Source organism: Argopecten irradians, chromosome 7, assembly GCF_041381155.1.
Source record: "Argopecten irradians isolate NY chromosome 7, Ai_NY, whole genome shotgun sequence".
NCBI classification, from domain to species: Eukaryota; Metazoa; Mollusca; class Bivalvia; order Pectinida; family Pectinidae; genus Argopecten; species Argopecten irradians.
The window spans coordinates 22384867-22410456 of record NC_091140.1 but is presented as its reverse complement, the minus strand read 5'-3'; the positions used below and the strand labels follow the sequence as shown (position 1 = coordinate 22410456).

The window sequence follows — 25590 nt, the reverse complement described above, 5'->3', positions numbered from 1 at the left end:
CCCTATACCCCAATACAGTAGTACATCCCTACCTGTACCCCACTACAGTAGTACAACCCTCCCTGTACCCCACTACAGTAGTACACCCCTCCCTGTACCCCACTACATAATACACCCCTCCCTGTACCCCAATACAGTAGTACATCCCTACCTGTACCCCACTACAGTAGTACAACCCTCCCTGTACCCAACTACATATTACACCCCTCCCTGTACCCCACTACAGTAATACACCCCTGCCTGTACCCCACTAGAGTAGTACATCCCTACCTGTACCCCACTACAGTAGTACACCCCTCCCTGTACCCCACTACATAATACACCCCTCCCTATACCCCAATACAGTAGTACATCCCTACCTGTACCCCACTACAGTAGTACAACCCTCCCTGTACCCAACTACATATTACACCCCTCCCTGTACCCCGCTACAGTAATACGCCTTCCCTGTACCCCACTACAGTAATACACCCCTCCCTGTATCCCACTACAGTAAAACACCCCTCCCTGTATCCCACTACAGTAATACACCCCTCCTTGTACCCCACTACAGAAAAAACACCCCTGCATGTACCCCACTAGAGTAGTACATCCCTACCTGTACCCCCACTACAGTAGTACACCCCCTCCCTGTACCCCACTACATAATACACCCCTCCCTGTATCCCACTACAGTAATACACCACTCCCTGTATCCCACTTCAGTAATACACCCCTCCCTGTATCCCACTACAGTAATACACCCCTCCCTGTATCCCACTACAGTAATACACCCCTCCTTGTACCCCAATACAGTAGTACATCCCTACCTGTACCCCACTACAGTAGTACAACCCTCCCTGTACCCAACTACATATTACACCCCTCCCTGTACCCAACTACATATTACACCCCTCCCTGTACCCCACTAGAGTAGTACATCCCTACCTGTACCCCACTACAGTAGTACACCCCTCCCTGTACCCCACTACATAATACACCCCTCCCTGTACCCCAATACAGTAGTACATCCCTACCTGTACCCCACTACAGTAGTACAACCCTCCCTGTACCCAACTACATATTACACCCCTCCCTGTACCCCGCTACAGTAATACGCCTTCCCTGTACCCCACTACAGTAATACACCCCTCCCTGTATCCCACTACAGTAAAACACCCCTCCCTGTATCCCACTACAGTAATACACCAATCCTTGTACCCCACTACAGAAAAAACCACCCCTGCATGTACCCCACTAGAGTAGTACATCACTACCTGTACCCCACTACAGTAACAAACCCCTCCCTGTACACCACTACAGTAATTCACCCCTCCCTGTACCCCACTACCGTAATACGCCTTCCCTGTACCCGACTACAGTAATACACCCCTCTCTGTACCCCACTACAGTAATACACCCCTCCTTGTACCCCACTACAGAAAAAACACCCCTGCATGTACCCCACTACAGTAATACACCCCTCCCTGTACCCCACTACATGATTCATCCCTCCCTGTACCCCACTATAATTCATGCCCTCCTGTACTCCACTAATCCTTGGGTACAGTGCAGTGTGGATTAGTACTCACATATAGGCAAAGATTGTGGCTGTATTCTACCTTTGTCAGGACTGGTCCCCCAGCTGTCTGTATCACTGCCACCTTGGTCTCCTTGTCCCCCTGGTGAGCCTCCAGACTCAGGAGTAGGGGGGTCCTCAAGGGGGACTTTTCTCTCTGATTCCACTCCACTATCAGTGTCAGAGAGTTCATCGCCATTGACAACAGTTTTTTGGTCATGGATTTCTTCATAAATATCACTATTGAGATACACATGCCCATTCTGTCCAATATCAGGAATGGATGTTTTGGGTTTCTTTGCGTTGGGGATATCTCCCCCTTCCTGAGCCCCCTGTCGGCGGATGCCCTTGTTATTATTCTCAGGTCTCTTGCCTATTATTATGACACTTTTGTTAATATGTTGCTCTGTTCCATCTACTAAATCAGTTCCTTGTTCATCCACAAGGGAGATCACTGCCTCGTCCTCGTTCAACTCCGAGCTCTTCTACAAATAATATATTTCACAACTGTCGAACAAGTCATATTCCACTAAATCAAGAAGGTAGGACAAATAAGCTTTTAATTTACATAGTTATCAATTTTATGTTACAAATAGAATTATCCAATGATTTCAGAATTTTCACGAATTTCACAAATATATTCTTTATTGCCAATTTAGAGTAATCTCCCCTTTATTCATAAATCTTTTTTGTGAATGGGCTTAATTCTTTCATTATAGATTAATTAATCAAGAGTGATTTCCCCTACCTTGATGCCAAGGGCAGCTTTGATGCGATTGATATATTCTACATCATCCTCGTAGGCTGGCGGTCCCTGACAAAGGTCTATGAGGCGTTCATTGTCTGTGTTTTGTTCTGTAAGGGTCTGTGACACAATGTCTTCTGGGTAGCTCCAAGGAGTGGTCAACACTTTGTGTTTGCTGGTATAGGGGGGTACTATAACAAGAAAATATACAATTGTGTAATAAAATGTGTAATACTGGAGAAAATGAACAGATATATGTAATTCAAACCAAAAATTAATTCCAATAAATTTTGCATAGTCAATCAAATATTATGATATCCTTAAGGAGTGGCTAAGTTAAAGAGACTTCATATTATTGTGATCATTGTGCCTTGAATGTAAAAATCATTTAAAATAGCATATTATGATACAAAATGACTTCAATCAATTACTTACCAATGTATCAATGGACATTTAATAAATAGTAACTCTATAATTTATCTTATATTGAAATCAATTTGAGGATGATCAATATGCTAAACCACAAAGGTCAACATTTCTGTCATTTTATTGTCGCTTTTATTTGAATTAATATACAAACAGGACCAACTCGATATGACAACTATAGTCACATTTTCTCTCTTCACAAAGTGACTATACAAACACTGACCATCAGGGTCACCGGTCTGCTTGCTGGCAGGCTTCTCTACCAAACAAGCATCTGTGTCCACAAAAATACGATAGTATCCCTCTACGATTCCGACGAAGTTCTGCACATCATCTTTCAGTAGGCCAAGGTTTAGCATCTAGTGGAAAAATGGTGAAAGCGTTTATAGTTTAGTAAAAGCATTACAAGTGAAAAGTACATTTGTGTAAGCCTCAGTAGTTTATTTCTGGGTTGGCTAGGTTTTTCATTGAAATGAGCGAACAGTTTTATTAGGTTTGGTGCATTAAACTTGTCACACAGCGGAGACAAACAATTATGAAATATTACCAAACTATTTCTGTGTGATGCCATCAATACTATACCAATCAATACAGCCTACTTGGTTTCTAGCAGTCAAGCAATACATTTGCATAGTTAAGTTAGCCATATTTTACCCGCTGTGAGCTTAGTGAAGACAAAATGTCAATTATCACGCAAATCATCAGAAAGAAATTAGAATACTCAGCCAGATATTGCCTTGCAAATGCCATTTTTTGTTCAATTTAACTTATATTACTTCTGTACACCAGTGTAATAGAACCTGGACATATTTCACATCATTTATCATCAAACCTACCATGAGATTTGACACAGATCAACAGGTCACAGGTGAATCTCCTTCATTTTGTAAGAATCAAATATCACTGTGAAGACTTTACCCTTGACCTTGAATTTAACCTTTACCCTCAGTATAGTATTATCCTGTATATTTTCTCCAAGCCTCTTTGCCTTTGACCTTTAAATGTGATTTTCTTAAGACTCATTTCATTCCTCTTGTCCTTGACAATAAAATTTACCCTTTGCATGTTAAAACCATGAGGACTTACCCCGGCATCTTTGCCCTTGACTGTGACCTCTACCCTCTGCATATTATTATCTTTCTCCTTGGAAACCTTGATCTTCTCTATCATGTTGAAGTCAGCCAGCATGGATAACTATAAACAGCATCAAAACATTAGTCTTAAGGAATAGTGTAAGCAAACAAAACTACATGCGAGTCACAATGTTTTCATAATTGTTGGTCAATGTGTTGAGACAAAGAATCAAAATTACAGAAAAATAAAGAAAAGGGGAGATAACTTACTGTGTAGTGTTTAATGTTGGTGATAAGACTGATCCCTGCCTTTGGCCCCACTAATATCATTGCTTCCATCTTCTGGTCCTGTAATGTAGAAATGGTTTAATGGTTAATATTTATCCAGAAATCTTACCACATCACAAAGTCTTAAAACAGATAAGAAAGCAATTGTCTGAATAATTGTTTTATATAACTGTCTTACTTACTGATAATTTCAAAATCAGATGATCTAAGATTTTAAATTGATTATTTTTTCTTTGCATTTTCAAGAGTATTTATAATTTAATTAAATGAATATGATTTAGATGAAATGATATCAAATATTTAACATACACAATACTTAACATTCTTATCGTTTTGGATATCAGGAATATAGATACAATTTAATTGATTTGTACAGGTTCATAACAGTTCTTCTGTATTTCAACAGTTTACTCAATGTCACTAAAACCATCATAAATGATGATAAAAACTGATGACTTACCAGAAGAGTGACCATGAAAACACGACTACCGAACGTCTTGAGCTCACTGACAATCTTTACATAGTGAAGTTTAGCCTGTAGGGCTGACAACTGTTTCTGGCCTGGAGGTGTTAGGTTTTGGTTCACTTTGAGTTGTTGACTGAGCAGTTTACGCAGATCCTTACCCTTCATACTTTCTAACTGTGTGGAAGGTACAAACTTCTCCAATCCACACTCCTTTCTGTGGTGAAGAAAACAGTAATAATCATTAGGTTTAATCTGTTTTATCCAAATCTATCAAGATTCCTGGGAATTATTATCAGTTCTGTAATAATCTGAAACAACTGCAAACTTCAAACTGTAGTCAAACTTGTGACATTCCCTGTCAGGGGAGATAAGTGTAATTTACAACAAAATCTACACTTCTGGCACTGTATTTAAAGGGGAGGTAAGTACAATGTGCAAAGTTATATCCACTACAAGTATTTCCATTAAAGGGAGACAATTTTGTAATTTGTTATATTCAACTAATCAGATAACAAACAAGAGATCCCAGAGGGATCTTGGCGTCCACCAAAGAATGATCTATATCTGACAAAGGAAAGATGGATCTTTTCTCTACTTTTCAAACTTTTTCAAACATACTACATATAAAATTTGAGACAGATCGCTTCAGTACCTTTTGAGAAATAGCGGTAACAAACTTCAACTATCAAAATCCAAGATGACTCCTTGGCGGCCATCTTGTTGATCAATCGGTCCCAAATCACAATATGCACAACTAGGGCCCTAGGGGAACCTACATGTGAAATTTGAGAAAGATCCATTCAATACTTTCTGAGAAATAGCGATAACAAACTTTGAATATCAAAATCCAAGATGGCTGCCTGGCAGCAATCTTGTTGACCGATTGGTCCCAAATCACAATATGCACAACAAGGGCCCTAGGGGAACCTACATATGAATTTTGAGACATATCCCTTCAGTGCTTTCTGAGAAATAGCGATAACAAACTTTGAATAACAAAATCCAAGATGGCTGCCTGGCGACCATCTTGTTGACCGATCGGTCCCAAAATGCAATATGCACAACAAGGTCCCTAGGAGAACCTACATATGAAGTTTGAGACAGATCCCTTCAGTACTATCTGAGAAATAGCGATAACAAATGGCCCTGGCGGCCATCTTGTTTACCGATTGGTCCAAAAATGCAATATGCACAACTAGGGCCCTAGGGGAACCTACATATTAAATTTGAGAAAGATCCCTTCAGCACTTTTTGAGAAATAGGGATATCAAACCTTAACTATCAAAATCCAAGATGGCCGCCTGGCGGCCATCTTGTTTTTCCTATCAGGTTCAATATCAGTATGGCACAACTAGAGACCAAGGGTACCCTCCATGTGAAGTTTGAACAACATTCCTTCAGTAGTTCTCAAGAAATATTGATAACAAACTTCAACTGCCAAAATCAAAGATGGCTGCCTGGCGGCCATCTTGTTTTTTCGATCAGCCACAAAATCTGTATGGCACAAATATGGACCAAGGGGACCCTCCATGTGAAGTTTGAACAAAATCCCTGCAGTAGTTTTTAAGAAATAGTGATAACAAGCATTGTTTATGGACGGACGACGGACCACTGACGCAGGGCGATTTGAATAGCCCACCATCTGATGATGGTGGGCTAAAAATGTGTATGCAATGGGAGACAACCACACTTGTTAGGGGAGACACCCCTACTTTTATGGAGAAGGTGGGGTTACTTACTCTATTGCTTTGATGTTGATTTTTCCTGTGGTATTATTGTGCATGGCGTGCTGTTGTATTTGGAGAGCAGCCAGCTTCAGCACCGTTTCCCCCTTCAACTCCGGGAACTTCTCTTGTACCACATCATTACAGCACTGAAATATAGTAAAATATTCCCTCATTTCTACTTCAAATCAAATTATCACTGAAAAAAGCCCCATTGTTGATACTCTCACAAATATGTTATAAGAATTAGCGACACAAATCTACAAATTTCCTAAAACCATTTATGCACAAACATGCAACAATATTATAACAAAATGTTACTGTTTTCAAATCAGATAAGTAAACTATTTATCATATGATACCAATGTTTCTTCTTTGAAATTATTTTTCAAGATCATTTAGATTTTTTAAGCCTTGTGTCAAACCATTCTGAAGCCTACCTGCATGTAGAAATACTCAAACGCCATTGGCTCCTCATTTAAAAGGTCAAAGGCATCACGCGGAACAAACATCACACGAAACAGACAACGGAAGTGACGTGCCCCTGGTCTTGCCGCAATCTGTCAGAAAAGGAAATGTTCATATTACGTTGATTGTAATACTTCTGTTACGTTATTCTTGGATAAATTACTCAATAAACAGTCAAGGGCTTTACATACCTGGTTTCCTTATAGTAGCTGCTTGATACTTAATTAAATGATCAAATAGAGTGCACATACCTTGTGTAACTAAACTAGAGATATCAAAATAATGTGGCTAGTACAAGGATAAAATAACATCAGTACAGCCCGTTCTGTTTCTCTACATTTTTGAGAAACAAACTGCCACTAGAGAAGACCATGGAATGAATTGTTTAACAGTTTTTCAATGCTTCAGAAATGTCGGTATCAAAGAATGTTTAAGCGTATTTTTAACACTAACTGATCACAATAGCTACATCACTGTGTACCATCACAAATCAAGAATGACACAGTAAAGACATAATGATCAACTCAAGCATCATAATTTACAGTTGATCTCTATTAATGGTGATGCACCCTTATGAATAAACAGCTAATTTATCTTCCCAGATTGAATAGAAATACTATTACATTAATACATATATCTGATAAATGTTAGGCAAAGTAATTCAAATTATGACAAAATATCTCCATAGAATGTCTATAATGACATATTACAAAAGCTAAATTCATATTTCATCATGGCCTCATGAATAAAATGTCCATAGCTGAAGCTGATCGTTACTGATACACGAAGACTGGAAGTGTCCGTCTGATGCCCTTACGGTCTGTAACGTATTTAGGAAATAATATTTGTCAGATGATTGGATTACAGCCAGCAAAAAGTAACCAAAAGGGCCGGGCAAATTAGATTTGGGTTCCATCACCGATCACAGATTGATCCAGGAGTGATTTGATGTTGGCAGAATGAAAGCTTATTCAGCGAGTCATGAGGGATCTAGATCGGCAGCGGGCTCTCGCACTAAGATAGGGATATACAAATTAAAGGTTGACAAATGTGATGGAGGCTAGGTGAGAGATGTCAGGGTCTATATATGTGGTATACATTTAACACAGATTATACGGGTATCTTAGCTCTCTCCATTCAATGATTTATATCAGATTTATGGAATGCTTTGGCTTCTATAAGAGGATGGCAATTGCCAAGTGGTTAAGACATACCGTATTACCACAGCCCTTCATCTCAGGGGTTTTAGCCCTCCCCCTCAGAGGTTTTAGCCCTCCACCTCAGAGGTTTTAGCCCTCCACCTCAAGGTTTAAAACCTAAGTGGAGTAACTGACTCTACCTCCTAAACCTGGCACGACCTTAAATGACCTTGGTTCTTAATAGGATGTAAAACGAAAATGAACTTAAAATTTATCCACATTTTCGCTTTCTTCACCTTCCATTCTATCATATTAAAGATATTCAAATTCAAATAATTTCTAATCTTTATTTTTAAGGAACTTTATAATTATTAAAGTCATACAGCATTCCATTTGCAATTTTGATTTCATTCATACATAGAAAGTTTTTGTGTTATCAAAGTTAATATTCAATATCAAGCAAAGCCTAAAGCCATGAGTCTTACTTAAAACTGATGAATCCCGATAATAAACCTTGCACTAGTCATCGTCTTCATTATATATCATATCTACCACAATGTCAACCGTCTGGAAGACATTTCTTTTATAAAACCTTAAAACATCACTTGTCACATGTAAAATGGGAGTTGCTGGTAAGATATTGAAGGGTGTTTGATGATAGGATACTGAAGGGTATTTGATGATAGGATATTGAAGGGTATTTCATGATTGGATATTGAAGGGTGTTTGATGATAGGACATGAGCCACACTATATATCTACTGTACAGAATATTTGTGGAACATGATATTTGGTGTCCACTATATATACCACAATACCACACCAGGACATGACATTTGATGTCCTGTATGTATATTCTACAATACCAGCAGTTTCTGCTATTTCAGCAGATTAATCTGATGATTGATCACTCAGCCATAACACACTCTGCAGACTCGATTCTCTGATTAATATGACCACCAACTCAGAGTGACAAAGGTTCGGAAGTTTTTCTCCCTCGTCAAACAAATTTACTGATAACACGTCATATCTCCTAATAATTAATAAGAGCCTGAGTGTTACCAATCACGGAGTATGGAACAAACTCTACAAACACAAACCGTACTACAAAGAGAGTATCTCACAATAACATCAGGATGTTCAAAATAAGTAATGAGATTCAATTCAGTTTTTTGTGGCAACTTTTATCTTTTTTTTTTTTTTTTTTTTTGATAATGGAAGGATAATGTAATAACAATTTTTTTAGCATATAACTTTGATTTAATCATGTTTTCCTCACTTAATGTAGCAGAGATACAAATTTTTGCATAGTTTCGCAAGAGCTATTTAAATTCAAATGTTTCGCAAATATTTGTATGAAATGTGTATATAAATACATGGTTATCATGAAGTCACACGAAGACACATGGCAGAAAACATCTGTGAGTCACAATTTTAACATTACATTGTTAAACACAAATAGCAAACTACTCTCTTGTTAAATACCCGTAAGCTGAGAACATGACACCAAACCAAGTACCATTTTTGTGGACACCAAACCAAGTACCATTTTTGTGGACACCATACCAAGTACCATTTTTGTGGACTCTATTGTGTCTTGACAAAACAGCATAATACCAAAAGTATCAGTATAAACAGACAAAATTCTGGTATGACGATAATTGCAAAACAATATGTATGTCCATGCAGATTAAACTGTCTAAAGATAACCTTCACAATATTCACCGTTTGACCTTGACCTTGAACTTACATCTGCTAATGTCTCATGATCCTGTAGAATTGTAAGGCGGCCCGGTATGTGACTTTTCATGTTTTGTAGAACCAAATTGAAATACTTGACACTCTTGATACCTAGTTTTTCCTGAAGTGAGTTCGCTACATCCTGGAAACCAAATCATGGCAATACTTTTATTATTTTGACTGAGCTATTCCGTCTATGCATATTACAGAGTTATCTGCCCTTTGGGTAAGTATTGATCGTAACGTCATGTGTTCTTGATTGTATTGTTTCAGAGAAACAAAGTAATTTCAGTACACAAACTAATGACATAACAATCAATACATACCCACAAGGACAGAGAACTCTGCAATATAAGCAATGACAGAATAGTTCAGTCAAAAATCAGCATTCTCATCAACTACTAATAATACTTCTGTTTCAAAAGTTCAATTTTCTAATCTAAATACTGTTCTCTACAGTAGATCTACATATTTTCCTGGAGGTATCATTTTAACCTTGTAAGACATCCACCAAATTATATGACTGTATAATAGAAGATTCTGTTCATTGTTTCACAAATTGTGTTCTGCTAACATTTTTATGATGACATTGTTCTTTTTCATATGCCTTGTAAGGTATTGAATGTTCAGGTTACATTCTGTACATTTCTTTCCATAGCAAGATTTCTAAATAATCCAATTCAGTGTTATGCCAATCTAAATGATTTGTAATTTGAGAGACCCATAGGATAGGTTTCTTTCATCATTGTAACATTACTAAATGCCACTATACCTTCACGGTTGTCTTGTTGTCGTACTTGAATGACTTTGTCTGACCATTCTCCAAGAACACTTTGAGGACATTTGGCATGAAAGGCACATAACTCTCATCTGGCGAAGGCTATTAAGAAAATTAATAAAACTTCAAATAGCTGACTTATAAATGAATTAACATTCTAAAATACTGAACTCATTTCAAGTATGAAGAGAATTATCAATTTCATTATCACTTTTCTCGATCTTCTTTTTGTTTCAAGTTAAATTGTCTGAAATTTGTCCAAAATTAGATAATTTATTTGATGAAAACATAGCACATGTCTTCAATAAAAAGAATATTGAGAATTAATCAAATTAGAAAATTTCAGATGCATTCATTACAAAAATTGAGGACTAGCTCTCAGCTGTATTTGGCCAGGGAAAGATCCCTTAACGAGAAAATTTCCACAGGTGTCAAAATAATTTTCACTTACACTTTGCATGCCGTTCACCATGGTAACGGTGACAGATTCAGCAAATCGTACGCGAGAAGGGTTGTTTTTTAACTTGGCCTTCTTGGCTGCGGTGAGGAGAGCGGACTTCCGTGTAGACTGTGAAATAATCAAACGACAACATGAATCAGCTCCTACATATCTCTTACGTTGGTATATGTAACTGTTTCTGTAACGGTGACACTACCCTGTCGTTAACAGTGACCAGGTTCATATGTAAGCTCTATACCTAATGTGACAATTCCTAGAGGGTTGCTTTACATACGATGCTTTAACAGTGGGTGTGAACATATGGGACAATGCAAAATGATCAATAACATTTGAAGACTGAAACTTAAACCCATTAAGCAGTCACTTTTATTATTTCTGCTACAATACATTTTAAGGGTTCAGAGATAAAATAATTCAAAATAATAGACTTTTATAACAGATGAAACTTAAAAAATAGACTATTAATACAAATTACAATACCTTTTGTTTCTTTTGGTAGATATAAATTACATCAACAAAAGATTAGAATATCACTTTGAGTACCATCTTAGCTTGATACTCCCAGGGTATGGCAAAGCCATTAACGACCATTATCTATATTTTCTTCAGCAATAACTAAGATCAGTTAAAATCTCAAAAAATTACAGAATTGGCCATGTGTATTATACACTTAAAACATGCAGTACAATAGTCAAATACAAAATGTAGGTTACTTGCTCAGAAAAAAACAACGAAAGAAATAGAAGAAAATCAAGGTTGAATTCCAAATTAATATAAATATTATCAAATAGAAAAATATTCACTTTAATTACTAAGAGTGTAAGGTATAAGCTGATGGTGTGATATGTAGCTGCAGCAGAAATATATAAATATTCCAATAACCTATTGTCTTATCACGATGTTGGAGAAAACTTATCCAAAGCATATCTCAAGTCTTATTCTGGAAATTACAACAGACATCAGATAGATAATGATGCAAGAAGAGAAAGCTGTTGATATCTACACTGATTCTGTATATTGTAACTGTTTGTGTGTGTTACATTGTACTAGGCATACCAGACAAAAGAAATAGTCTTAGACGCAAGTTTTTGCTTAGCCAATCAGAAATAGTGTAACTTTTTGAAACACCATCTATGATTGGCCAAGTCTAAACTTATGACCATTTTGGACTTTTTCATGATTTTCAGGCCTGGACGCTGGAAAGTCAACAATCAATTTTGATTTTTAGTTTCTTTAATATTGGTAAAGGGACAAAATAGCATGGAGTTACATATTGGGTATTAACATAGCGAGGGAATGTAGGAAGCTTTGTGTGCATACAGTAATGGCAATTTATATCAGAGATTAATTGTATAATAAGTTATAATGTAGTTTTGTTGCAGGTTAAGCAAGGACTGTAACAAATATATGGGACCAAAGCTGACCAAAATTTACATCAAAATTGTTCATAAAAGAAAAACAGACTCAAAATTCACAAAGCATATATAAAACGAATATTGTAATAAATTAATAGTATTCAGAGATTCAGAATAAAACTTAACTTATTTCAACAAATCTTGTTTGTACTTTCTAATTAACCTTAAACTGTAAAATTGGTCAAAACATTAAGAAAATCCTTCAACCTGTCATCCAAACTATCAGTAATTTGGATCAATAACTTGTTTTCTCACATTTAGTCTGCTGATCTATATCAAGCCCCAATCTATCAAAGAAAGATCTTTAGACCACACCACGATAAGGTCCACCTATACCCCACAACCAATCTCCCAAAGTCTAAAGTGATCAAACATTACTCACTTAGAATCCTTTGTTAGTCAAAAGACATTAACCAAATATCCCAAAACCAAAATTGAAAAGTCCTAAATGAACAAATTTGAAAGAAAAAATTGTCAGGAAACAAAAACTAAAACTAAAGTCAAAATATTAAAAAGGACTTTTGAAATAGTCCATGAATCCTAGCTAAAGGAGAAAGCTAGAAAACCTGAGGTGTATGCAATGGTAACCTTGACAACAGAGGTAAAAAAGACTACAGATTTGTGTGGATTGGTACAAGGTACAGACTCCACAACATTGGAAACAAACTCACAAATGACCTGAATGCAAAAATGTAAATCAGTGTGAACAAAATGTTTTACAAACCTGATCATCCCCCTGTTTTGTAGAAAGAAAACAAATATATGAAATTCTACAAAGACAAGCAACGTTCAGGAACAGGATAAATACACATGAAGAATATCTATCTATTATGTAAATATGCTGGGTCAATTGGGTCAGTGTTACTTACCTGTTTGATTTTGACAATTTGCATCAATTTTGATAAACGACCCAATATTTTCTTCCAAACGCAACAATGAACACAATCTAATATAGAACTTATACCAGGAATTCTGGATCTCTCACTCCCAGCTAATTAATCCAATATTTTTGAGGTCCCTGAATTAAATACCTGAAGTCAATACCTAAACAAAGGGAGTGGGTGGGGGATTATTACTGAACTACTTATAACTAGCTACTCGACACAATACATATAACAATATACTTACATTGTCTGAATATGGCTGACACACAGTCAAAGTCATGGTTTCTCTGCAGGATCTGTAAATCATATATAAATTCAAATTCAATATGGATATATGAACAAAGAAGGTAAAAAACTTGTTTTTGCTATGTACAGCACCTATGTTTGGCTTTAATAAAGCAATAAATGGAATACAACGAGAATATAACAAAGTCTAAATTAATTTAAAACTAAAAGAAAGTCGAAAGGTAAAAGTTGTGATAATCAGTGTTTTCTCACCTGACCAAATCAATGACATATTGTCTCGGTGCCTTCTTCACATCTTCTCCATTAATCTTTATGATCTGGTCGCCTGGTAACAGTTTGTCAACACTTGGACCACCTGTAATGATATATAAGATATATATTTACTATATATGTACATAGCTTTGGTGACAGCAACTGAGTTTGAGGTTTATTTCATTTGATGTCCTTTTAACAGCCAGGGTCATTTAAGCCGTACCAGGTTAAGGAGCTGGAGCACTATGAGGAAATCCATTGGTAATCAACTTGTTAGCATGATTAAGATTAGATGACCTAGCTGTAACCAATAAGAATCTATGATCTCAAAAGTCAATGGGAATAGAGTTATTTGTAGCCAATAAGAGTCATGATCTCAGTTGAGCCAATAAGAAATGAGATCCTGAAAGCCTTATAGAATAAATACATTATATTTCTTTATCAATTCAATGGACTTGGAGACTGATAATGAGATGATATCAAATTGAACTTTGAATAGGTTACTGTTTAATTTGAAGTACATTATTGTGTTGGTCTTGACTAAAATTTCAAGAGGTGTGTGTTACTAATGTTCTATTGACTTTGTGCAAATACGTTTTTGGCTTATACATGTACTTGTTTATTGTTTACAAGCTTATCATGGATTTGTTTTAATTAATTTAACATATTAACAGCCAGAATCATTTAAGGATTGCAAGGTTTAGATAGTGGAAGGAACCTGCATTAACTGGAGAAAAACCACCAACCAGCAGTCAGTACCTGGCAACTGCCCCAAGTGGAATTTGAATTTATGACCCCGAGATGAAAGGTTTGTGTGTAATATTTTCTGGACATCATAACCACTTTAAATGGCCCCAACATCCTTGGTACAGCTTTGTTCACGTGAAACAGTAAACATTGAAGACTATGTAACAAACAGAGGATCGTGTACCATATAGACTACCACAGGACAATAAACACCCAGACAAACAGAGGATCGCATACCATATAGACTACAACAGGACTATAAACACCAGACAAACAGAGGATCGTACCATATAGACTACAACAGGACTATAAACACCAGACAACAGAGGACTACATAATCAACGACTATAAACACCCAGACAAACAGAGGATCGGTAACTACAACGGACTATAAACACCCAGACAAACAGAGGATCGTGCATACCATATAGACTACAACAGGACTATAAACACCCCAGACAAACAGAGGATCGTGTACCATATAGACTACAACAGGACTATAAACACCCAGACAAACAGAGGATCGTGTACCATATAGACTACAACAGGACTATAAACACCCAGACAAACAGAGGATCGTGTACCATATAGACTACAACAGGACTATAAACACCCAGACAAACAGAGGATACTGTACCATATAGACTACAACAGGGACTATAAACACCCAGACAAACAGAGGATCGTGTACCATATAGACTAGACACCAGAAGGGACGTGTACCATATAGACTACAACAGGACTATAAACACCCAGACAAACAGAGGATCGTGTACCATATAGACTACAACAGGACTATAAACACCCAGACAAACAGAGGATCGTGTACCATATAGACTACAACAGGACTATAAACACCCAGACAAACAGAGATCGTGTACCATATAGACTACAACAGGACTATAAACACCCAGACAAACAGAGGATCGTGTACCATATAGACTACAACAGGACTATAAACACCCAAACAAACAGAGGATCGTGTACCATATAGACTACAACAGGACTATAAACACCCAGACAAACAGAGTATCGTGTACCATATAGACTAGTCATACAGACTAACACCCAGACACCGGACTATAAACAACCAGACAAACAGAGATCGTGTACCATATAGACTACAACAGGACTATAAACACCCAGACAAACAGAGGATCGTGTACCATATAGACTACAACAGGACTATAAACACCCAGACAAACAGAGGATCGTGTACCATATAGACTACAACAGGACTATAAACACCCAGACAAACAGAGGATCGTGTACCATATAGACTACAACAGGACTATAAACATCCAGACAAACAGAGGATCGTGTACCATATAGACTACAACAGGACTATAAACATCCCAGACAAACAGAGGATCGTGTACCATATAGACTACAACGAGATCGGACTACAAAGGACTATAAACACCCAGACAAACAGAGGATCGTGTACCATATAGACTACAACAGGACTATAAAACACCCAGACAAACAGAGGATCGTACCAATAGACTACAACAGGACTATAAACCCAGACAAACAGAGGATCGTTACCATATAGACTACAACGGACTATAAAACACCAGACAAACAGAGATCGTGTACCATATAGACTACAACAGGACTATAAACACCCAGACAAACAGAGGATCGTGTACCATATAGACTACAACAGGACTATAAACACCAGACAAACAGAGGATCGTGTACCATATAGACTACAACAGGACTATAAACACCAACAACAGAATCGGTACCAATAGATACAAAGACTATAAACACCCAGACAACAGAGGATCGTGTACCATATAGACTACAACAGGACTAATAACATCCAGACAAACAAGGATCGTGTACCATATAGACTACAACAGGACTATAAACACCCAGACAAACAGAGGATCGTGTACCATATAGACTACAACAGGACTATAAACACCCAGACAAACAGAGGATCGTGTACCATATAGACTACAACAGGACTATAAACACCCAGACAAACAGAGGATCGTGTACCATATAGACTACAACAGGACTATAAACATCCAGACAAACAGAGGATCGTGTACCATATAGATAAACACCCAGACAAACAGAGGATCGTGTACCATATAGACTACAACAGGACTATAAACACCCAGACAAACAGAGGATCGTGTACCATATAGACTACAACAGGACTATAAACACCCAGACAAACAGAGGATCGTGTACCATATAGACTACAACAGGACTATAAACACCCAGACAAACAGAGGATCGTGTACCATATAGACTACAACAGGACTATAAACACCCAGACAAACAGAGGATCGTGTACCATATAGACTACAACAGGACTATAAACACCCAGACAAACAGAGGATCGCGTACTATATAGACTACAACAGGACTATAAACACCCAGACAAACAGAGGATCGTGTACCATATAGACTACAACAGGACTATAAACACCCAGACAAACAGAGGATCGTGTACCATATAGACTACAAGACAGGACTATAAACACCCAGACAAACAGAGGATCGGTACCATATAGACTACAACAGGACTATAAACACCCAGACAAACAGGATCGACTACCATATAGACTACAACAGGACTATAAACACCCAGACAAACAGAGGATCGGTACCATATAGACTACAACAGGACTATAAACACCCAGACAAACAGAGGATCGTGTACCATATAGACTACAACAGGACTATAAACACCCAGACAAACAGAGGATCGTGTACCATATAGACTACAACAGGACTATAAACACCCAGACAAACAGAGGATCGGTACCATATAGACTACAACAGGACTATAAACACCAGACAAAAGAGGATCGTGTACCATATAGACTACAACAGGACTATAAACACACCCAGACAAACAGAGGATCGTTACCATATAGACTACAACAGGACTATAAACACCCAGACAAACAGAGGATCGTGTACCATATAGACTACAACAGGACTATAAACACCCAGACAAACAGAGGATCGTGTACCATATAGACTACAACAGGACTATAAACACCCAGACAAACAGAGGATCGTGTACCATATAGACTACAACAGGACTATAAACACCCAGACAAACAGAGGATCGTGTACCATATAGACTACAACAGGACTATAAACACCCAGACAAACAGAGGATCGTGTACCATATAGACTACAACAGGACTATAAACACCCAGACAAACAGAGGATCGTGTACCATATAGACTACAACAGGACTATAAACACCCAGACAAACAGAGGATCGTGTACCATATAGACTACAACAGGACTATAAACACCCAGACAAACAGAGGATCGTGTACCATATAGACTACAACAGGACTATAAACACCCAGACAAACAGAGGATCGTGTACCATATAGACTACAACAGGACTATAAACACCCAGACAAACAGAGGATCGTGTACCATATAGACTACAACAGGACTATAAACACCCAGACAAACAGAGGATCGTGTACCATATAGACTACAACAGGACTATAAACACCCAGACAAACAGAGGATCGTGTACCATATAGACTACAACAGGACTATAAACACCCAGACAAACAGAGGATCGTGTACCATATAGACTACAACAGGACTATAAACACCCAGACAAACAGAGGATCGTGTACCATATAGACTACAACAGGACTATAAACACCCATATAGACTACAACAGACTATAAACACCCAGACAAACAGAGGATCGTGTACCATATAGACTACAACAGGACTATAAACACCCAGACAAACAGAGGATCGTGTACCATATAGACTACAACAGGACTATAAACACCCAGACAAACAGAGGATCGTGTACCATATAGACTACAACAGGACTATAAACACCCAGACAAACAGAGGATCGTGTACCATATAGACTACAACAGGACTATAAACACCCAGACAAACAGAGGATCGTGTACCATATAGACTACAACAGGACTATAAACACCCAGACAAACAGAGGATCGTGTACCATATAGACTACAACAGGACTATAAACACCCAGACAAACAGAGGATCGTGTACCATATAGACTACAACAGGACTATAAACATCCAGACAGAGGATCGTGTACCATATAGACTACAACAGGACTATAAACACCCAGACAAACAGAGGATCGTGTACCATATAGACTACAACAGGACTATAAACACCCAGACAAACAGAGGATCGTGTACCATATAGACTACAACAGGACTATAAACACCCAGACAAACAGAGGATCGTGTACCATATAGACTACAACAGGACTATAAACACCCAGACAAACAGAGGATCGCGTACCATATAGACTACAACTCCCAGACAAACAGAAGATCTATAAACACCCAGACAAACAGAGGATCGTGTACCATATAGACTACAACAGGACTATAAACACCCAGACAAACAGAGGATCGTGTACCATATAGACTACAACAGGACTATAAACACCCAGACAAACAGAGGATCGTGTACCATATAGACTACAACAGGACTATAAACACCCAGACAAACAGAGGATCGTGTACCATATAGACTACAACAGGACTATAAACACCCAGACAAACAGAGGATCGTGTACCCATATAGACTACAACAGGACTATAAACACCCAGACAAACAGAGGATCGTGTACCATATAGACTACAACAGGACTATAAACACCCAGACAAACAGAGGATACTGTACCATATAGACTACAACAGGACTATAAACACCCAGACAAACAGAGGATCGTGTACCATATAGACTACAACAGGACTATAAACACCCAGACAAACAGAGGATCGTGTACCATATAGACTACAACAGGACTATAAACACCCAGACAAACAGAGGATCGTGTACCATATAGACTACAACAGGACTATAAACACCCAGACAAACAGAGGATCGGTACCATATAGACTACAACAGGACTATAAACACCCAGACAAACAGAGGATCGTGTACCATATAGACTACAACAGGACTATAAACACCCAGACAAACAGAGGATCGTGTACCATATAGACTACAACAGGACTATAAACACCCAGACAAACAGAGGATCGTGTACCATATAGACTACAACAGGACTATAAACACCCAGACAAACAGAGGATACTGTACAATATAGACTACAACAGGACTATAAACACCCAGACAAACAGAGGATCGTGTACCATATAGACTACAACAGGACTATAAACACCCAGACAAACAGAGGATCGTGTACCATATAGACTACAACAGGACTATAAACACCCAGACAAACAGAGGATCGTGTACCATATAGACTACAACAGGACTATAAACACCCAGACAAACAGAGGATCGTGTACCATATAGACTACAACAGGACTATAAACACCCAGACAAACAGAGGATACGTGTACCATATAGACTACAACAGGACTATAAACACCCAGACAAACAGAGGATCGTGTACCATATAGACTACAACAGGACTATAAACACCCAGACAAACAGAGGATCGTGTACCATATAGACTAGACTACAACAGGACTATAAACACCAGACAAACAGGAGGATCGTGTACCATATAGACTACAACAGGACTATAAACACCCAGACAAACAGAGGATCGTGTACCATATAGACTACAACAGGACTATAAACACCCAGACAAACAGAGGATCGTGTACCATATAGACTACAACAGGACTATAAACACCCAGACAAACAGAGGATCGCGTACCATATAGACTACAACAGGACTATAAACACCAGACAAACAGAGGATCGTACCATATAGACTACAACAGGACTATAAACACCCAGACAAACAGAGGAACGTGTACCATATAGACTACAACAGGACTATAAAACCCAGACAAACAGAGGATCGTTGTACCATATAGACTACAACAGGACTATAAACACCCAGACAAACAGAGGATCGCGTACCATATAGACTACAACAGGACTATAAAACCCAGACAAACAGAGGATTGTACCATATAGACTACAACAGGACTATAAACACCCAGACAAACAGGAACGTGTACCATATAGACTACAACAGGACTATAAAACCAGAAAACAGAGGATATTGTACCATATAGACTACAACAGGACTATAAACACCCAGACAAACAGAGGATCGTGTACCATATAGACTACAACAGGACTATAAACACCCAGACAAACAGAGGATCGTGTACCATGTAGACTACAACTGGACTATAAACATCCAGACAAACAGAGGATACTGTACCATATAGACAATAACGGGACTATAAACACCCAGACAAACATTAGTGGACACATCTCTATCATTATACTGGTGTAATAGCCAGGCTGTGTTGATGGCCTCTATGGTAAATAGAAAACCATTACATGTCCGACAACCTGGATGGATTTATAAGTCAGCTTCCTTCTGATTGGTCCTACAGTAAAGAAGGTCTGTAATTAAGACCGACCAATCTTGGTTGAAATCCAAGTTAAGGAGGCTATATCTAATAGTGAGTAATTGCTATGTATTTTACAGCCTAACTGTAATGCCATTTTCGGTCCGACACAAAAATTATATAGGCCTACATTTTCCAGTCTATGGAGAGAACTATGATATAGCATTGTCAACACAGACCGAGTAATATCCTAATGCACACCAAGTAGATATGGTTACAAAGAGCAGACATGGTTACACAGAGCAGACATGGCGAGAAGACATTCATCAAAGTAAAACTCAGCTTTTATAGGTCTGATAGAAAGTATGATGCCTGGAAAAGTTTTTTAAACCCCAACAAACATTCTAGAAATTGCAGCCTTCACAGAGATTGTCCCTGTAAGCCGCCATATTCTACTTCTCAAACATTTACAGGAAACACATAAAGGACATTCTTCAAATGAAGAATCTAATAAGGTACAATATGGTAATGGTGTTCCTTGGTTCCTGTTAGCCAATTGCTTTCTCAGCAAGCCAGTATAACCGAAATCACCAATCTATAGAACTTTAACATTATATAATTTGGGCGGATCATATTACTGGAAATGTATGCTAAAGTGACCAGTCTTGCAAATGTTAAAATCATATATGGAATAAAATACCAATAAATATTTCTGCATCCTTACATTTCATTTAGAATGAATTTTACACTATAACATTTGGTTAACCACAGAGTGGCTTCTGTAAATGACCTGTGCTACACTAGGTAGGCTACTAAAGTCTGTTACCGAGGTAATGAGCAAAAGTCTGTTGCCATGGTCACCAACTAAATGATGCATCCATTGCTTTTTTACCTGCCGCAATTGTAGTCACCTAATTGTATTGCCGTCCAAGGATGCACAATTATGTTATTGTACATATTGAGTTTGAAAATAATTAGGAAAAGAAGCAGAGCAATTAACTGCAAATTACCTGACTAAGCATTGAATTACAAGAACAAACTCCAAATACAGCTTCTACTAGACGGTTGAAGGCATTTTTATGTTTGGTCATAGATTTTGTCCCTTCTTTTATATTCTAAATGTCAATGCTATACATTCTGAAAGGTCAGGGTTCAATATTCAAGAGATTAATGTTGAATACACATTTTGAAAGGTCAAGACTCATTGTTCTCATGGTCAATGTATATTCTAGAGGTCAAGGTTTGGAATTTCAGATCAATGCAGTGTATTCTTGAGGTTATAATTTCAGTAGAACATCCTAGAGATCAATGTGGCATATTTCAAAGATCAAGGTCAAGGTTGTTCTTTCTTTCATTAAATAAAGGTCAAGGTCAATTATTCTAGTGGTCAATGTTGTATATTCTAGAAGTCAAGGTAAGTCATGCTAGAAATGAATACTTCACATATATTATAAAGGGTAGAGTATATATGCTAGATGAATCAAAATGAGACATTATGAAGGTAAATTTGGTATATTCTGTTCCTTGCAATGGAACAATTTAGATCAATTGTTATTTATCTTAACTAGTAATATACTGAAAAGTGGATCATGAAAGCTTACCTTCAGTGACAAATCGAACAACCACAGGTTTCTCACTTCCCGCCACAAAGCCAAATCCTTTCTGAGAATCCCGTGAGAGTTCAATCTCACGAGGTTTGGGAGGTTCCACATAGTCAGGGTCATCTCTGGGGTCATCTCGTGTCGTGTACTTGTCTACATGACTGGAATGACAGATGATAAATCAAGAATAAACTGAATGGTAGATCACACAAAAATTTATATACGATATGTCAGAATTCAACACAACATCAGTACCTGTTGTCAAGGTGATGAGGTCAATAAAGTAAGCAGTCAAGGACACAACATTTTGTTTGTTTGATTAATTAACGTCCTATTAACAGCAATGGTCATGTAAGGACGGCCTCCCATGTATGCTGTGTGTTGCGTGTATGTTGTGCGAGGTGCGTGTTTTGGGAGACTGCGGTATATTCATGTTGTGTCTTCTTGTATAGTGGAACTGTTGCCCTTTTTATAGTGCTATATCACTGAAGTATGCCGCCTAAGACACCAAGCAACACACCCCACCCGGTCACATTATACTGACAACAGGCGAACCAGTCATCCCACTCCTGTTATGCTGAGTGCTTAGCAGGAACTGAAACTACCACTTTTATAGACTTTGGTGTGACTCGGCCAGGGGACAGAACCCAGAGCCTTCCTCACAGGGGCGAGCGCTCAACTAAAGGCCGAAAGTGAGGTGGTGTCAAGGGAGACATTAGGAAGATTAAAGTAAGTAAGGAAGAAAGAAAAGATCAGATCCTAAATTTAGTCATCTTTTACGATCATGTGATAGGGGCAGCAAGTACAATTCTAACGCCCTACCTGCAGGGCCAGGACACAACAATATGTAGGTCAAGTTTCCCCTTATGGATATATCTCCATGGCAACATAAAATGAATGAACAGAGAATGGATATTAAACAACACATTTCATTCAGAATGATTTATTACATGTTCCCCTGTGTTGTACACAATACCATTTTATTTTGTTTCCTATATTAAACTTGGGAATACATGTCTATGGGATTACATCTATCACACATATAGTGCACTCCCATCTAGTTCCCTGATCTAATACAAATGCCTTTAGAATGAATTTAAATTTCTATTTGATTTATGCTCCATTGTACATATAATTTGCCTTTATTGATTCTCTCATTCCAGAACAATTAATCAGGCGTTTTATGTAATTCACAAATTTTACCCTCGAACCATTTTACCAGACAAGCAGAGAGACCTGGTTAAACACACTGATGAATTCTGATACCTTTCATAGTTAAGGTAATATGCACAACTAGGGGAACCCTTCAGTACTTTCTGAGAAATTGTGATAACAAACTTTAACTATCAAAATCCAAGATGCTGCTTGGCGGCCATCTTTTTGACTGATCGGTCGCAACTCACAATATGCACAACTGGTCCAAGGGGAACCAGGATATGAAATTTGAGACAGATCCCTTCAGTACTTTCTGAGAAATAATCAACTACAAAATCCAAGATGGCTGCCTGGCGGCCATATTGTTTTTCCAATCAGTCTCAAAATCAGCATGACAATCAGAGTGCCCTAGGGGAACATAAATATGAAATAAGAGAGAGATCCCTTCAGCATTTTATGAGAAATACCAGTAACAAACATCAACTGCCAAAATCCAAGTTGGCTGCCTGGCGGCCATAAAATCAGCATGATACTCCTAGTGACAAGGAAATTATGCATGTAAAATTTGAGAAATAGTCGTGCAGTACGTCTCAAGAAATAGCGGTAACAAGCATGTTTAGAGACGGACGTCAGACCAAAGACCAGGGACAAAGGCAATATGAACACCATCTTATAATGGTGGGCTAAAAACAAATTCTCTAAATCCAAACGAAAACCAATCTGCAGTACATTGCAATTACAAGTCATGCAATTTGTTTATGATCAACTTTATTTCAAACGTTGATCAAGACAAAAAAATATAGTTAAGAATATGTTTTAGCTTTGTAAAGGAATTCATTGATATTCTTGATGCTTTTCCTCCTGTTCAAACATTATGCACAAGTTGGTGTTTTTTAATCTTTCCCATCACATGAGGTTATCAAGTATGAATCACTCATTGCTTGGAAAGATTTCATATTCCAAAGCACTTTTATCGAAATATGACATTGTCTTAGAAAATCAATGTTTTGTGAAGACAATGTGGAGATAGTCATGTCTATGGGTACAGATGTTATCAGGTTAAAGGCATGTGGAATAGGGCTTTGATCTCACTCTGATACTGTTTCCTCAGACAGACAAGTGCTACTATCAGGGATCTCCAACTAAACGCCAAACATGCAATGTGTCTGGCAGTTCTGTTTGATCTTTATTTTATTTATAAACTCTACTTTTGTTTGTTAGACCATACATTTATTGTTCTTCTGATTCAGATCTCTTTAGCTTGAAAGTAAAAATAAATAATTTTTTTATTTCATCTAGTTTGCTTGATAAAAGAAAAATCTGAAGAAGATTTTTATCATGATTAAATTTCAGAAATTCAGCATTCTAAATTTCAATGTATTTGTAAGCAAAGACATCATTAAAAAAAAGGAAATCATTATAAAATATACTAGCATTCAAAAATGATCTACCAATTTTTCCTTTGGATTTGTAATGTTCATATATCTCTTATGAAAATATTCCTTTCTTCAGTATTCTAAAATTTAGGATAAGAATATAAGAAAATTGAAAACATATTTGATAGAAAAAACAATAAAAATAAAGAAACTGTTACTTTCTTCTTTTTTTTTTTTTTTTTTTTTGTATCCCTGGTATATTGAACAGGTCTATTTGTCACAGACCTGTCTGAGGAAGATGTGAACATAATGGTTCAGTCAAGTCCAGTTAGTGTTAATTTGACAGTCAATTAAGTCAATCTTCATCAATCTAATGGTCTCATGAGAGGGTTGACTGAAGATACATAAGGGACAATTTTCTATCAATTACTAAAAGAGGTTTCTAACGGTCTCTTGTAACTTTAAATTAGCTGTATCAATCCTTCTCCAAGCCTCAGTAAAGTATAATCAATGATAGGGATACAGAGTCTATTAGCTACTTTATCATGTCGAAAGTGTTTAACAATGACTTGTCATTTCTCCTTAGCTGTCTCAGTCTCTACACAAATCTAGTGTTGAGGATATGAATGTCAATATTGATGAACTGTAACCCCGGGTTGTAAGATCTAGCCACTTTTAATAGGATCCTTTTGATATTTAATGG

At 37.5% G+C, this 25590-nt stretch overlaps 1 protein-coding gene across 7 annotated transcripts in view; it reads right to left on the bottom strand.

Annotated features, from left to right (window-relative positions):
• The window catches only part of LOC138327867 (uncharacterized), a 78586-nt gene that overhangs the window by 14058 nt on the left and 38938 nt on the right, over positions 1-25590 (bottom strand). For 6 of the 7 annotated variants that reach the window (XM_069274297.1, XM_069274299.1, XM_069274302.1 and 3 more), the window contains 14 exons: positions 22357-22517; positions 13662-13764; positions 13408-13459; positions 10856-10972; positions 10399-10506; positions 9637-9768; positions 6721-6840; positions 6296-6429; positions 4551-4770; positions 4073-4150; positions 3816-3923; positions 2953-3088; positions 2307-2494; positions 1572-2043 (listed from right to left, as the gene is read on the bottom strand). In XM_069274297.1, coding sequence (XP_069130398.1) covers positions 1572-2043; positions 2307-2494; positions 2953-3088; positions 3816-3923; positions 4073-4150; positions 4551-4770; positions 6296-6429; positions 6721-6840; positions 9637-9768; positions 10399-10506; positions 10856-10972; positions 13408-13459; positions 13662-13764; positions 22357-22517 — 2129 coding nt within the window. The remainder of the gene's footprint in view (positions 1-1571; positions 2044-2306; positions 2495-2952; positions 3089-3815; positions 3924-4072; positions 4151-4550; positions 4771-6295; positions 6430-6720; positions 6841-9636; positions 9769-10398; positions 10507-10855; positions 10973-13407; positions 13460-13661; positions 13765-22356; positions 22518-25590) is intronic. The other variant, XM_069274303.1, reaches the window with a different exon arrangement.